Source organism: Vulpes lagopus, chromosome 10, assembly GCF_018345385.1.
Source record: "Vulpes lagopus strain Blue_001 chromosome 10, ASM1834538v1, whole genome shotgun sequence".
Taxonomy (NCBI): domain Eukaryota; kingdom Metazoa; phylum Chordata; class Mammalia; order Carnivora; family Canidae; genus Vulpes; species Vulpes lagopus.
Window position 1 is genome coordinate 63,360,008 of NC_054833.1, and position 13,823 is coordinate 63,373,830.

General features: G+C 57.0%; 1 protein-coding gene across 4 annotated transcripts in view; it reads left to right on the top strand.

Moving 5' to 3' along the window:
• ARHGAP44 (Rho GTPase activating protein 44) overlaps positions 1–13,823 on the top strand; it is a 168,709-nt gene that overhangs the window by 152,229 nt on the left and 2,657 nt on the right. Inside the window, exons 17-21 of one of the 4 annotated variants that reach the window (XM_041770701.1) lie at positions 2,301–2,318; positions 3,084–3,308; positions 7,157–7,314; positions 10,506–10,883; positions 12,753–12,803. In XM_041770701.1, the coding sequence (XP_041626635.1) occupies positions 2,301–2,318; positions 3,084–3,308; positions 7,157–7,314; positions 10,506–10,883; positions 12,753–12,760 (787 nt within the window). In that variant the 3' untranslated portion in view covers positions 12,761–12,803. The remainder of the gene's footprint in view (positions 1–2,300; positions 2,319–3,083; positions 3,309–7,156; positions 7,315–10,505; positions 10,884–12,752; positions 12,804–13,823) is intronic. The other 3 variants (XM_041770699.1, XM_041770700.1, XM_041770702.1) reach the window with 3 other exon arrangements.

The window sequence follows — 13,823 nt, forward strand, 5'->3', positions numbered from 1 at the left end:
GATTCATCTCTAAAGGGGTCTGAAACCAATTCCTCTGAGTTTTCTCTAGAAAGCAGTGGGCCACGGGAAATCTTTGACATCCAAACTGGCCCGAGGTATCTGGGCAGTGACTTCCGATGAACGAATTGTTCTTCATTAATTGCACTTGCATTTCAGCCCTCTCTCGGTAAACACAGTTTCTTGATTCTGGCTATTGTTGCTTCGTCATGTGATAAAACAGTGAGCAGAAACTTATATAACCTCTGGGTTGTATTCCATCTTCGGAGAGCTTCCCCTCTTTGGCAGTGGTGCCAAGCAGTTTTACAACTTTTGTCTTCTGGGTGAGTTTAATGGAGATGTTCAAACATTTAAATAGTCCATGTATTTTTTTAATATATTTTTAATTGAGTTTGATTTGCCTACATATAGTATAAAGCCAGTGCTCATTGTTTATTTATTTTAAAGATTTTATTTATTTATTCATGAGAGACACAGAGAGAGAGGCAGAGACACAGGCAGAGGGAGAAGCAGGCTCCGTGCAGGGAACCCCATGCAGGTCTCGATCCCGGGACTCCAGGATCACGCCCTGGGCTGAAGGCAGGCGCTAAACCACTGAGCCACCCAGGGATCGCCACATCCATGTATTTATACCAATTTTTTTTCTTAAATCAAAAATGCTCCACCAAGAGCCCTGCCTTTGTGATTGATTCACTGTGTAGAGGTTTATATTTTCTTTTTGAAGAGATCAGCGAATGTTTGATGCACATGCGCTGTGAACGCAAGGTGCTGCCTTCCCTAAGAAAGGAATTCGAGCTGGGAGAGTGGGGATTGCACAGGGCACAGCGGTCTCTTTGTGAAAGCTGAAGTGTATGCTCAGCTTTTTAGTTCTGGGCTGCTGATTCTGGCCACTGATAACTTAGCAGGTCTTGCTCAGTCCGTGCCTCATGCCCCGGCTGGCCGCTTTGCTTGGTAAACCAGATCACCGGGGAGCCTGGTGTCTAGGTTGCTGCTGCTTGAAGATGCCCTTGGAAGTAGATGCCATCCCCCAAGAGCTCTGATCCCGGAGCCCATGCCTGCCCTGCACTCCCCGCACCCCCCTCCCCAAATGGGAAAGGTCTAAGTGAAGGAGCATAGGGTAAGGAAAATGAAGTGATACCCACCTCCCCTAGGGCTCCTTCTGTTGGACGCCGTGGCAGGCATTGTGCATGCGTGTCACCCTCGCCTACCACTGCACCAGATGGTCCCTACCCCACGTGGAATATTAAGCTTCTTGCACTTCTCCTCCTGATAAATTCTGAAGCCCATAGTTTTATAGTCCCTTCAAATGTCAGGGGATGCAACTGGATCTCGTCCACAAGTTGTGCCTGGCCTCCAAGAATGACTCTGGATCTACTGTAGAAGATGCTTATTTATGGTCCGAGAGTCCTCAGATGCAAGATGACTTGAATGCTAGTGGGTCCTGGAAAGAGAGACCCAGTCCCCGAAAGCTCCCCCAGGTGTGTCTTCCGAGCTATGCAAGGGAGGTGAGAAATAGCAATGACAATGACACTAGACATGAGTGTCATTGGGCTGTCCCCATCCTAGCGCATGCTGAGCTTTTAGTGCAAATCTCTCTGAACCATGCTGCAGGCTGCATCCCACCGCTTATTTCCTTAAAGGACTCAAATCCTGGCTGCTCCAACCAGTCTCCAAACTTGAACGCTTTTTGTTTGTTGAATCTTGCCACTTGTCTCTAAGGTAAATAAATGCCCGTGAGGGTGGACAGAATTCAGAGTGTCTAGCTCTGTGCCTCTGACCGTTGTGGGTCGAAGTAAGCACCCAATCGCCCTCATACCCACGCTCCCACTGTGCCTCTACCCGACAGATACCGACGCTGGAAAGTTTCATTCTCTGTGTCACCTCTAGGACTGGAAACGTTAGGTCTTGGCTTAGTGAAGGTCTTGACTTCACAGTACCACAGTTCCTCTTGCCTCCTAGGCCAGAGGAAAGACAATAGCCTCCTAAATCATGTAACGTGGAAGCCAGCAGGTGGCTATGTCGACCAATTGTCTGCTATGACACCCTCTACTCCTCAACCCCCATCTCCACACACCCCAATATCAAAGCTCCAGCTTCTCTCTTTATTCACCTTGGAATAAAGGACACCCCCTTCGCCCCAACAGAGCAGTCACTGTAACTAGAGAGGCCAGCTACATTGGAACAATTTCATGGCCCAGGAAAAGCCCCAGGCCCAGACCCTGACCTTGACGAGAAAACCTGTGTGTCCAAAGGAAGGCATAGTTTTTTTGACACTAATATCTGTATGTTTCTTGTCCCTGCAGCCTTAGGAAAATCCAAAGGTACGGTATCCTCGGGTAGCTACGAGGCCATGTTCAATCTCTTGAGAGCAAAGCAAGCCATGCCTTAGTGAGCTCTGCCAGAGAGTGAATGTGCCGTGTTTGGTTGCTTGGCCGACTTAACGGAAGCTGTGTCTCCATCGTTAAAACAATCGCAGCGCGGAGTGACCTTAGGGCTGGTCAGCCCCCTACCTGCCGGGTAGAGGGGCGGGTGTGGCCTGCAGAGGCTGTAGCTCTGGCCAGGGCCCTGGGGCCAGACCAGGAGACCGACTGGGGCCAAGTGCCAAAAAAAAAAAAAAGGATGGATATTTAGTTGTCTCCCGCTGATCAGTGCCTCGGTCTAGTGCGATGCTGCTCCCTGGCCCCCTTCCCTCCTCATCCCCCCCCCAGCCCTGCCCTCCTCCACCCCCCACTTGGGGGAGGGAGGGAGTGCTCCCAGAGGGGCTGCATTCTGCTCTGGGCACAGCTTGGATTCCACGCGCAGATCCCGAGGCCAGCTGGCTTGGGCAGAGGGTGGAAGCGAGCCGCCAGCCGCGTGCGCCCGGGGCCGCTGGTGCTGGTGCGCGGCGGTGGCCGAGCAGCGTCGCTTCCCGGGGCCCAGGAGGGGGCTGCGGCTGCGGCTGCGGCTGCGGCTGCGGCTGCGGCTGCGGCTGCGGCTGCGCTGCTGCTGCTCCCCGGCGGCCGTGCTTGAGTGTGTCCGCTGCGCGGGGGAGGGCGCCTGCCCCTCGTCACGCGTGGGTAAGCGGGTGTCTTTGTGTCCCTCGCCAGCATGGGCGTGAGGGTCATGGACACGTCCTGGGTGGCTCGAAGAGGCTCCTCGGCCGGCAGGAAGGCGTCCTGCGCCCCGCCCACCATGCAGCCCCCCGCGCCGCCGCCCGCCGAGCTTGCCGCGCCTCTGCCATCGCCCCTCCCGGAGCAGCCCCTGGACGGCCCCGCGGCGCCCTCGCTGTCGCCGTCGGGCCTGGGCCTCCAGCCCGGGGCCGAGCGCACCAGGTAAGCGGGACGGGGCGGGTTGGCTGCGCCCGCTCCGGGCCTCGTGGATGCCTGGATGCCGTCTCCACCCCTGCCCCCCGCCCCCCGCCCCCTCCGAGCATTCGTGTTTGGCTTTCTGCATCCTGCTGGCACGGAGCTAGTAGTTCCCAGCCCCTCCCCTGGCGGCCCCCACCCCACCCCCGATTGTCAGATGGAGCCCCAGCTTCCGAGAATAGCATCCCCCAGCACGCGTGCAAGGTGGAAACTCGCTAAAGCCGTGAGTGTGCGAAGTTGCCAGCTCCCGGCTCCCCTTCCTCTCTGCCTGCAATGACTTCCCCGTTTTGAAATCCAGGAAAACCCAGGATTGCTGTAACTTCTCCCCTTCCCTGCTCTGCCTTTAGATTCATAGGAGCTGTTTCCCCTGCTTGCATGGGTGCAAATCAGGAAAGGACTGGTGGTCATGGGGTCCTGGATGGGAGTGGCCTGGGGACCGCGGCAGCCTGCCCCGGGGGTTGTGTTTCCGTTCTTTCTGGGAAGAAGAAAGCTAGCAAGCTCGTGGTGTCACTAGTTCAGTGAATGTTTGTGGAGGACTGAGTCCAATCAGAGATGAAAGGTGTGACGGAGGGCCCGTCCCAGTGTGTAGATGCGTGCTGACACATAACAGGGCGCATGGGCCACGTCTGGCCCTTCTTCCAAACGGGCATCCTGGACGTGGGATGACCGACACTACTTTGCTGGGTATTTCTATCTGCTCTAAAACAGTTTGGAGAAGTGGGAAAGCTACTTCAAATCAGATGCCAATGTGCATTCTGTTAGACGACACCACATCCCCCGTCATGGCTCCTGCTGGAAAAACTTTGGAGGCTTTGGGAAACTGAACCTTTTCATCTAATTTTTTTTTTAAGATTTATTTATTTTAGAGAGAGAGAACGCGCCCAAGAGAGAGGGGCAGAGGGAGAGGGAGAGAATCTCCAGCCGACTCAGCACTGAGCGTGGAGCCCGATGTGGGGCTCCATCTCATGACCCTGAAATCACGATCTCAGCCAAAACCAAGAGTCAGACACTTAATGGTGCCCCTTTGCCCAATCTTTGTACACATACACTCACACACAAATACCAACTCCCTAAATGAAGGGATTGTAGGGCATTTGTGGATTTTTTCCCCCTTTAATGAATAGAAGGTACTTTCCCCATGAAATGGGTCAACGATAAAGGGAAATGGATAGTCAGAGTTCGGGAGGGGGGAGCTGATAGTGGATGTGCTTGGGTCATTGCTGATGGCTCCAGCTCAGGGCGAGAGAACGCCAGCCCTGGCTGGGTGCTCGCTAGGCGTCATTCCCACTTGGGAGATGATGCAGGGGTGGGAGAGCAAGTTCAGCAGAGAATCATCTCTGTGGCTCAGAGAGGCTGACGAGGAGGAAGTGAACAGGTAGGAGACCTGCTGGGACCCTTCTGCTTTTGCACCCTTACTGGCTTTGTCCTGGTTTTCTATCTTACAGTCAACACTTGGTGCTAAACATGATTGGATGTAAAAAAAAAAAAAAAAAAGCCTTGAGAGTCGCTCACGGGCAGGGAGCACCACCTACTAGCTCAGAATAATTAGGAGTCATCCCCATTGCTCATACTGTCCCTTTTTCTTGGGTTCACCAGCTCTGAGGCTTTCCCTTGGGTGGCCACGTTCTTGTCTCTCTTCTACCACTCCTTTTCTCTGCCCATATGGTTTCCTCCCAATACAAATGGGTGTTCCATTGGTGTTTTTTGGTTTTGTTTCTGTTTTCTGGACATTTGCAGTTAGATGATGTTTCTTCCAGTTCCTGGCTGCCTGTTATGCATCCCCCCTCCCCCTAAGAATGGTAGGTCCTCCCTTCCCTCTGGCTCGCTCCAGCCTCCCCATTCTTCACCCAGGCCTGGTAGCCCTTTCCAGCCAAGCCCAACCTCTGCATCCCACTCCTCTGCTTGGCATTAACTCTGCCCCCGAACTCTGCCTCCTGCCCCTTTGCACCCCAGCTCACTGAGTCACCCGTCCCCAGAACTGACCTGTCCTCAAGCATGTCCTGAGCCTCCTCCATCGAGTGCTCCTTGGTAAGCCCTGTATACCCCACCTCTCCCACCGGGTCAGCTGTGCCGATGCTGGAGAGACAGCAGCAAGGCTCCGTAGGGAAATACTTGTTTCTCTGGTGGGGGGCTTGCATCAGGTAGGCAGGAAAAGGATGAGCTCTTGGTTCCTAGTCTTGTCAATCCTGAGGAAGGAAGAAGAGTCTGGCAGGCCACAAGAAGCTGTTTGCTTGTTTTGTGGCTTGTGTGTGTGTGTGTGTGTGTGTGTGTGTGTGTGTGTTTTAAGATTTTCTTTATTCATGAGAGACACAGAGAGGCAGAGACAGAGGCAGAGAGAGAAGCAGGCTCCCTGTGGGGAGCCCAATGTGGGACTCGATCCCAGGACCCCAGGATCATGACCTGAGCCAAAAGTAGATGCTCAACCACTGAGCCACCCAGGTGGCTGTTTTGTATTTTTTGTTGTTTTAACTGCCTCTCAATGGTGGTAGAGGCGGAGGGAAGGGTAGATAGATACTCAGCCTTAATATGTGAGTGCCTGGTGACTTTGGGTCCGAGGAAGAATAAAAGACAGGTGTTGGACCTACAGGTTGCTTTTTATGAACAGCACAGAGAAAGGAGTTGCTCTCCAGACCCCCTGGATGAAATAGGTTTTGGGGAGGGAGGGGGCAGTGGCCCAGGTGTGGTTTGATGCTCACCCTAAGGAGAGAGTTTACTGCGGCCTTGAACGTGACATTGTCTTCACTCCTTCACTTAGGGGAAAACTAATTGAACTTCGGCTTTGGCTGCCCCAGTCCTGGTCCCTGCTTCCCCCCATCCTTGCCATACCCCATACCCTGTCGGGAAGGGGCGGCATATCTCTAGCTCTTTAATATCTGGGGCCTCTAAGTAAATTTAGAGAAGAAATGGGCCCTGCATGTTTTCATAGGGAAGGAAGTAGCCGTTGCAAAGGATTTAGGTTCCTATCCGCCCCCATGCCCTACTAGAGGGCATCAGAATCCAGGTGGTTTCCAGCAGGGGCGGCAGGTAGCTTTCATCCTAATTTGCCAGGGGCTGCCTAGAACATAAGTGGGAGGAAGAGCAAGCACCTTCTGGGGGGCTCAGGGTGGGCCCGGGGGACATCTGGAGCTCAATTAGCAATGTCTGCTGTGGAGGGATGTTGGGGAGTGAAGACGTGGCTGTATATTTGCTGTCCCTGTTCTGTGGAGTGGGGTAGGGTGTCTGTTAACGTGTACTGTATCCTTAGGACTCCTGGCAGAGAGGCAGCAGTGAAGGATGAATCCCCTTTGGGACACCATGACCCAGGGTGTCCCTTTGTCAATTCAAGGGACGCCAGAGGCCCTCCTTGCCATTGGCCCTGATCAATGTCCCCCCCCGCCCCGAAGCCTGAAGGGCTGGGACCTGAATGGGTCACATCTGGGAGCCCTATGGGGGACTGGGTTAACCCTCCTGCCTGCTGGGACTGACATCCAGGATGGGTCCCAAAGGTGCACCCCTGCTTGTGGTGCAGGTCAGCAGAGAACCACGGCCACGAAACCAGGCAGTAAGCCCTCGCATAGCTCCGTGACCCTGGGAAGTCCTCTTGGCTCTGGTATGCTGGAGAGAGCTGGCCATGAGCGAGTGCCAGGGGCATGGAGATGGGAGCAAAACCCAGGTCCCCGGGGCCCACAAGGGGACAGTCACCTCCCAGAGCATCTCTGACGGGCGTGGGGCAGACCAGAGCTGGCCCAGAGAAGCCCGTGGGGTTGCGACCCACGGGCTGGTGCTGTGCCTGCCTGAGTTCAGGGGCTTTCTTGTCTTGTTTGCTTCTGTTCCAGCACTGCTAAAAGCAAGGAGCTTTCTCCAGGATCTGGGCAGAAGGGGAGTCCAGGCTCCAGCCAGGGGACGCTCTGTGCAGGGACGCAGCCAGGGGCACAAGCAGGCACCAGCCCCAGCCAGCCGCCCCCAGACCAGAGCCCTCACACTCTTCGGAAAGGTGTGTACGTCACCGTGGCCCCTCACGCCGGTCTTGGGATGGGGGAGAGCTCTTCACGCTGCCTGCATGCTCCTTCCCCTCCATCAGCGTGGACATCGAGAGCACGTGTGACTTCGTGAAAAATCCCTAGGCTGGGCGTTAGAGCTTTAGGAAGTTAGCCAGCTGCAAGAGGGACCACATCTTCCTTCCTCATCTCACTCATTTGGACAGCGGGCTCAGTCAGGGTGTACATGGGGCACTGCCTCCCGTACCCCTAGACCTCCGTGCAAGTGTGCTTGCCCTGGATGACACGTGTGTCGTCCATGGACCCCACCAGGCCCTCACCATTGCCACTTAAGGTGCTGTGTGGAGTCCTGTGTGGGAGCCCCCTGCCCCGAGCCACAGCCTGGTGCGGCTGCCTCTGGGAATCGTTTCTAGAAGGGTGACACAGAGGAGGGAAATGGGATTGTTTCTACAGGAGTCCTGGCCTTCGATGTTTCTGTTTTGGAAGGCTGAGAATTTTGACACTGACCCTTGGGCCGCCCGACCCTGAATCTGCCATGGAACACCCCCCCCCCCCAAGAGGCCTAGTTATCCCCCCTGAAGTGAGACCCTCCAAAAGTGAAAGACCTGCTCCGTGGGCACATTTCATCAATGGGGAGCTGCCTAGGCTCTGTACTTAGGCTTTCTTGTTTGTTTTCATGTTCTATTATCTCCTAGCAAAGGCTCGAACTTGGAATAGCAGAGTTTTTTTTTTTTAATGAGATTTTATTTTCTTTAAATATTTTATTTATTCATGAGAGACAGAGAGAGGCAGAGACATAGGTAGAGGGAGAAGCAGGCTCCCTGAAGGGAAACCAATATGGGACTCGATCCCAGGACCCTAGGGTCACACCCTGAGCTAAAGGCAGGCACTCAACTGCAGAGCCACCCGGGCATCCTAAGCAGGTTGTTGAGTATGTTCTCAGCTGAGGCCTTTCCAGCTTTCAGTCCCAGGATTTTCAGAATGAGGGTGGTTCACCTTATCCCCACGTGCTCTGCAGCAGGTCCCTGCTGGGCTCCCTGGCTCTGGGCTGCAGGGGCAGTGCCAGGCCCTTTCATATCTCCCTTGATTCCCAGTCATGCCTTGGACGGCCTACAGATAGGTTTTGAGGCCCTAATCTGTGCAGAGCCCTGTGCTGGGCATCGAGAGTATAACAGAGCGATGGGCACAGCCTCTCCAGAGAAGGAGATGTGGAACCAGGACACGATGGTGCTGTGGGCCACCCCCTGCCCCGGGACACTGTGGCAGGGATGCGGGGACTCCCTTCTAGACGTACGAGGTGGGATACGGCAGTGGCAGTGGAGCTTGAGCATTCCAGTTCTCTCATCCAAAGCCAGCAGGTCACCTTTGTGGCCCGGACACACTTTTCTGGCCATTTTGTATGCAAAGCCCTTAAGGCTCCCTCCAGCCCTGGGAGGCAAGGTGATGCCCAAGCCACGGTGTCCGACGGGGTTGACCCTCCCGTTTCAGGCCATTCCATGGCACGGTGGATGTAGGCAGGGAGTACAGCCGAGAATGACCCAGGTCCCTCCTCCTCCGAGAGGTGCAGCAGCAGCTCCGAGTCCTCCTTTGGGAGGTACCATCTCTTTTCCAGCTGCCACCACTGCCCGGCGCTTCACTTTTTGTAGGTTTTTAACGTGGTGCCGCCCCCCCTCACCCACACCTCCTCTGGCTTGTGCTGGGGAAGACATGTTGGAGCATTGGTGGCTTGGGGCTCCGCTGGCTGGCTGCCCCCCCTGGTGAGTGATCCCGGCATCAGCCACTGTCTGTCCTGAGCTCCAGGAGCTGGGAAAGCCCGCCCGGTCCTCGGGGTGTAGAGCCGAGAAGTGCTTTCATCGCGGGTCATGATTCCATGGTGCTTTCCACACATGATGCTAACTGCTACAACCCTTTGGAGAAGAGACCATCCTTCCTGCTGCAGAGAAGAGGTTTAGATCACCCGCTGGGGCACCCAGTGGTTAAGGCGAGATGGGGACCTGAGGTCACATTGGAGAGACCATGTCCTTGTCCACACTGCACACTGACGGAGCCCAGGGAGCTCACGCAGCATTGTTCGAATGGATTTTGTTCTATTGTGGGAGGTGGGAGACAAGTCCCTGATGCCTTCTTGAGCACCTAACAGATACTTTCTTCTGGACTTAGTGCTGTCCACAGCAGCCCTTACTTAATTTGGACACGTTAGTGACTGCTTTCTCTCTCTCTCTCTCTTTCTCTCTCTCTTTTTTTAAGATTTATTTATTTATTCATGAGAGACAGAGAGAGAGGCAGAGACACAGGCAGAGGGAGGAGCAGGCTCCATGCAGGGAGCCCAACATGGGACTCGATCCCAGGTCTCCAGGATCATGCCCCGGGCTGCAGGTGGTGCTAAACCGCTGAGCCACCCGGGCTGCCCCGCGGCCGCTTTCTCAAAATGTTTGTGCCTCAGTGGGATCTCCCGGGCATCCGATTTTGTCATTCTTACCAGCTCATTTTGAGTTAAAGGTGTAGAGTATGTGTCATCCTGTAGCAGGACCAAGTGAATAAAAGGAGGGGAAAGAAGGCGGGGCCAGGGGGACTCGGGGCAGTGATGGGCAAAGTAACACACAGTACATCTGTAGAGTCTACACCCGGGGGGTGTATGGGTCTGGAAGGAAAAACATGCAGGGTGCAAGTCCACAGGATTCAGAGGAAAGGGCGGGGCAGGAGAGAGAAGTCGAGGTGGGACTTGGTCATGTGTGGCTCTCAGGGATCCAGGAGCCAGCGAGGAGGGCAGGTTCCGCCAAAAGTCAGAGTTCCCTGTGCTGGCGTGCTCCGCACCACCGCCCCCGCTCTGGTGTGGCCAGGTGAGCTCCCTGGGCCTCGGAGCCACTGACCCCCACCCTCCACCCCTGCTGGGCCTGTGCCTCTGATGCCTTTTGCCACTGTGCAGTGAAGAGAGGACACTGGGCAGCCGGCCACCGCCGGTGCCGGGGAGCGTGTGCAGACCGTGGCGGGGGCCCAGGGGAGGAGGAGGGATTGGTGAACAGATGGGAAGACATGAAAACTCGCAGTTGTAGGTGAAATTTTTGAGAACCGCTTGGGCTGCTGGCTGGGCGGTGAGGGGGCGCGGGTGGGAGGTGCGGCCAGGCCAGGGCCGCGGGGACAGCCTGCGCAGCCGACGCCCCTGTGCTCCCCGTGTTTTCTCTTCCAGTTTCCAAGAAGCTGGCGCCGATTCCACCCAAGGCCCCCTTCGGCCAGCCCGGGGCAGGGACGGACCAGTCGGCCGGCCAGCCGTCCCCGCTCAGCCTGTCCCCCACCCCGCCGAGCACCCCGTCGCCCTACGGACTGAGCTACCCGCAGGGGTACGCCCTGGCCTCGGGCCAGCTGTCCCCCGCCGCCGCCCCTCCCCTCGCCTCCCCCGCCGGCTTCGTGGGCGCCGCTGCCAAATCTCGGCCCACCCCCAAGCCCCGACAAAGACCCACCCTGCCGCCCCCGCAGCCCCCCACCGTCGGCCTGCCCGCCCCGAGCCCGCAGTCCGCGGAGCACCCGGTGCTGGACGGCATGGCCCCCGGGGAGAGCATGTCTACAGGTAAGGCAGCACCGCCCGCAGGTGCATCCCCGCTGCCCGGCCCAGGACCGGCCTGCAGCCCCGGGATTTCCCCCAGTGGGATGCCCGCCGCCCACCCAGGGGTCTGGCTCTGTGCCTAACCCGGGGGGTCGAGCGCGGGTCGGAGGCCTTTGGGGCGCTGCTTCGGGAGGGGCTGGGGCTGGGGCTGGGTGGCGATCAGGGGCTGCTGGCATCCGAGCACAGGTGAGGTGGTTGCGGCTTTCCTTGCGCAGAGTCCAGGCAGACACCGAGGTCCACGCCCTCATCTCGAGAAAAGAGCCTAAGAACCAAAGACATTTTTTTTTTCTCTACTAATGGGAGAACCTTGTTAGAAAAATGTATTTCCAGCAATATTGACAGGAGGGTCGGTCGCAGGAAAGCTGCGTGGTTCCTCTGGTTCTTTGAGGAGGTTGGTGCTCAAGCTCACAACTACTCAGTTTAAAGTTTAAAAGTCAAAGATGGAGCTGCTTTCTCCCCCAAAAAATGCAAAAGTGCAAGATCGCAGACACGGCATTTAGCAAAAAACCGTTTGTTGGTTGGAGAAAGAGGATTTTTTTTTTTTTTTTTGCGATGTCTCCCCAGATACTCTGACCACACGACATTAGAGACTCAGGGCCTATTTGTGGTGACCGCTGAAGTCTTTCTAGCGTTTTCCTCGTTCAGGGAGGTAGGCAAAGCCTTGGACTGTGTCTTGGCTTAGAACCAGCCCCGCATGTCATCCTGTGGCAGAAGCCCAAGGTTGTCCCAAGTAGCAGGTGAGGCAGCACACACACCCCAGACACAGGCACTCAACACAGATGTCACACAGGTGCGTGCACTCCCCCACACACATAGACCCCCTCCCTGCACACACATTGCACAGATACCACAGATTCACACACATGCATGCAAACCACACACACACGCACACCCCTTAGATACATGCATGCACACACCATACACAAGTACATGACACCTATGCAGATACCACATCCCTGCACTGCACCACATACGAGCATATGCCCACACATCCACGTGCTTCAAAGGGCGAGGTGGTCCTAGGTCCGCTGGGATTTCGGACAGTGATTGTACTTGCACCCCTGTGTTCTGGCCCAGGAGTGAGGTTTTTCCCCTTGATCGGATGGAATGGGGAGCCTGTGGGGTTCAGCCTCTCATGCCTGGGATCAGGTTCATCCAATTGGAGGGATTGTGATGGATGAGTCACATGTTAAATATCGTGGGGAGCTGCCTCTGGCTGTTCGGCTTCTTTAGTTTTGGATGTGATTCATGTTGAAGGTACAGCTGCTGACATCTACCCCGAGGCTTATAAGATATTAAGGAAATTCCTCCCCCAAAATGGACAGTGAGCACCACTTCCCACTGGTAGTTCTTCGGGGTGATGTGTGCATCCCCTGTGAGCCTGGGAGCCGGAGGCACGGGTGACACCAAGAGCTCGAGGTCACCCCAGGGCAGCTCCTCCGAGCACATCCAGCCACCCGGGAAGAGATGTGGACGCGGGAAGCAGTGAGCACAAGGTGTCCCCGGGAAGGAATGGAAAGGTGGTGGGAACACCACGGGAGGAGGAATTGGGCCCAAAGCAGGCAGCAGAGGTGCCCCGCCTTCCCGAACGGCTGCCCCCCACCCCGTGGTAGCAGCGCCCTGGCCCCCACACGTGGTGTGTCCGTGTTCTTTGGCAGCAGACTGTCGTTCTGTCCATCCACACAGGCCGGATGTCGGCCAGTGCAGCATCTGTGACGCTTTGGTGCGTGTCCCCCCCCACCCCCGATTGTGGTACTCGGCATAGTTTTTTGTCTTGTGCTCGTTTCATCGTGTTTATTCCTTTCTCCGAATCCTGGCGTGGTGTTCCTGCAGCTGTGTGACATGAGGGCCGCTGTTGTGGATACGTGTGAGGGGGATTTCAGGGTAAGCGGCCCCAGCCCGCCGGGCCCCGGCGCTTGCTCGGCTCTGCATGTGGCTCGGACCCCCCATCCCCCCCACCCCGCAGCATGGCAGCTGTGCTCCGTGCCTCCCCTACCCCGGCCTCCGGGGAGCACCCCGGGCCCCCCACTCATCTGGCTTTCAGGGGATCACTGGCCGCCTGGCATCCGGCTGGCTTTGCGCTAGGAGAGGGGAGGAGGTCCGCAAGCAGGCTTCCCCCCTCCCCTCCTCCCCTGGCCTTTGAGCCCCCGCCATCAGCGCCCCCCCTCCATGCCTCCCCCTTTGGTCTGGAAGTTCAGGGCTAACGGGTCTGTGCTGCCCGCGGCGTCTCTGTCCTTGGTTGCCTGCCGCAGACCGAGCTGCCCGGCGCCTGCTCGCTCTGTGCGCCCGGCTTCGGGGGGTGTCCCCAGGAGGGTCACAGCAGGCACAGCCTCCACCTGCAGGGGCGGGTGGGCTCCCAGCGACCCTGAGGGTCATCCCAGGAGACCCCCGCTTTCCAAGGTGGGCTCGCGCTTCTCCTCCTCCTCTGGGCCGACCCAGCTGGCGAGCCCGGGAGAACCCACGCTGGTAGGATTCACTCGGAGCTTATTTCCCGCCCGGATCCCTTCTCGGTGTTTGGGGAACACGTATATTCCGGTTTCGGCCTGTCTGCTCTGCCCACGGGGAGGAGATGCTCGAAATGAAAACCGAGGGAAGAGCAGGAGAGAAGCCAGGGGGAATCAAGCGTCCTGGTGGCAGTCAGGGGCAGCAGAGTAAACCAGGGGAGGGTCCCCCCGTCCCCGCCCTCCAGAGCCTCCCCCAAAGCTGCTGAGCCCCTGGTCCTCTGGAGACTCAGGGCGGGCACCGCACAAGGGGGTCCCGTGCCCACCCACCCCTGGCGCTTCTGATCCCGGCAGTGGGTGGGGGCTTCTCTCCCCAGATCCTGCTCCCTGGCCGTCAGTGGCCTTCCCCGAGGGGTCGAAGGGAAGGGCCAGGGTCGCACCTGCTGAGTCCCCTTCAAGTCTG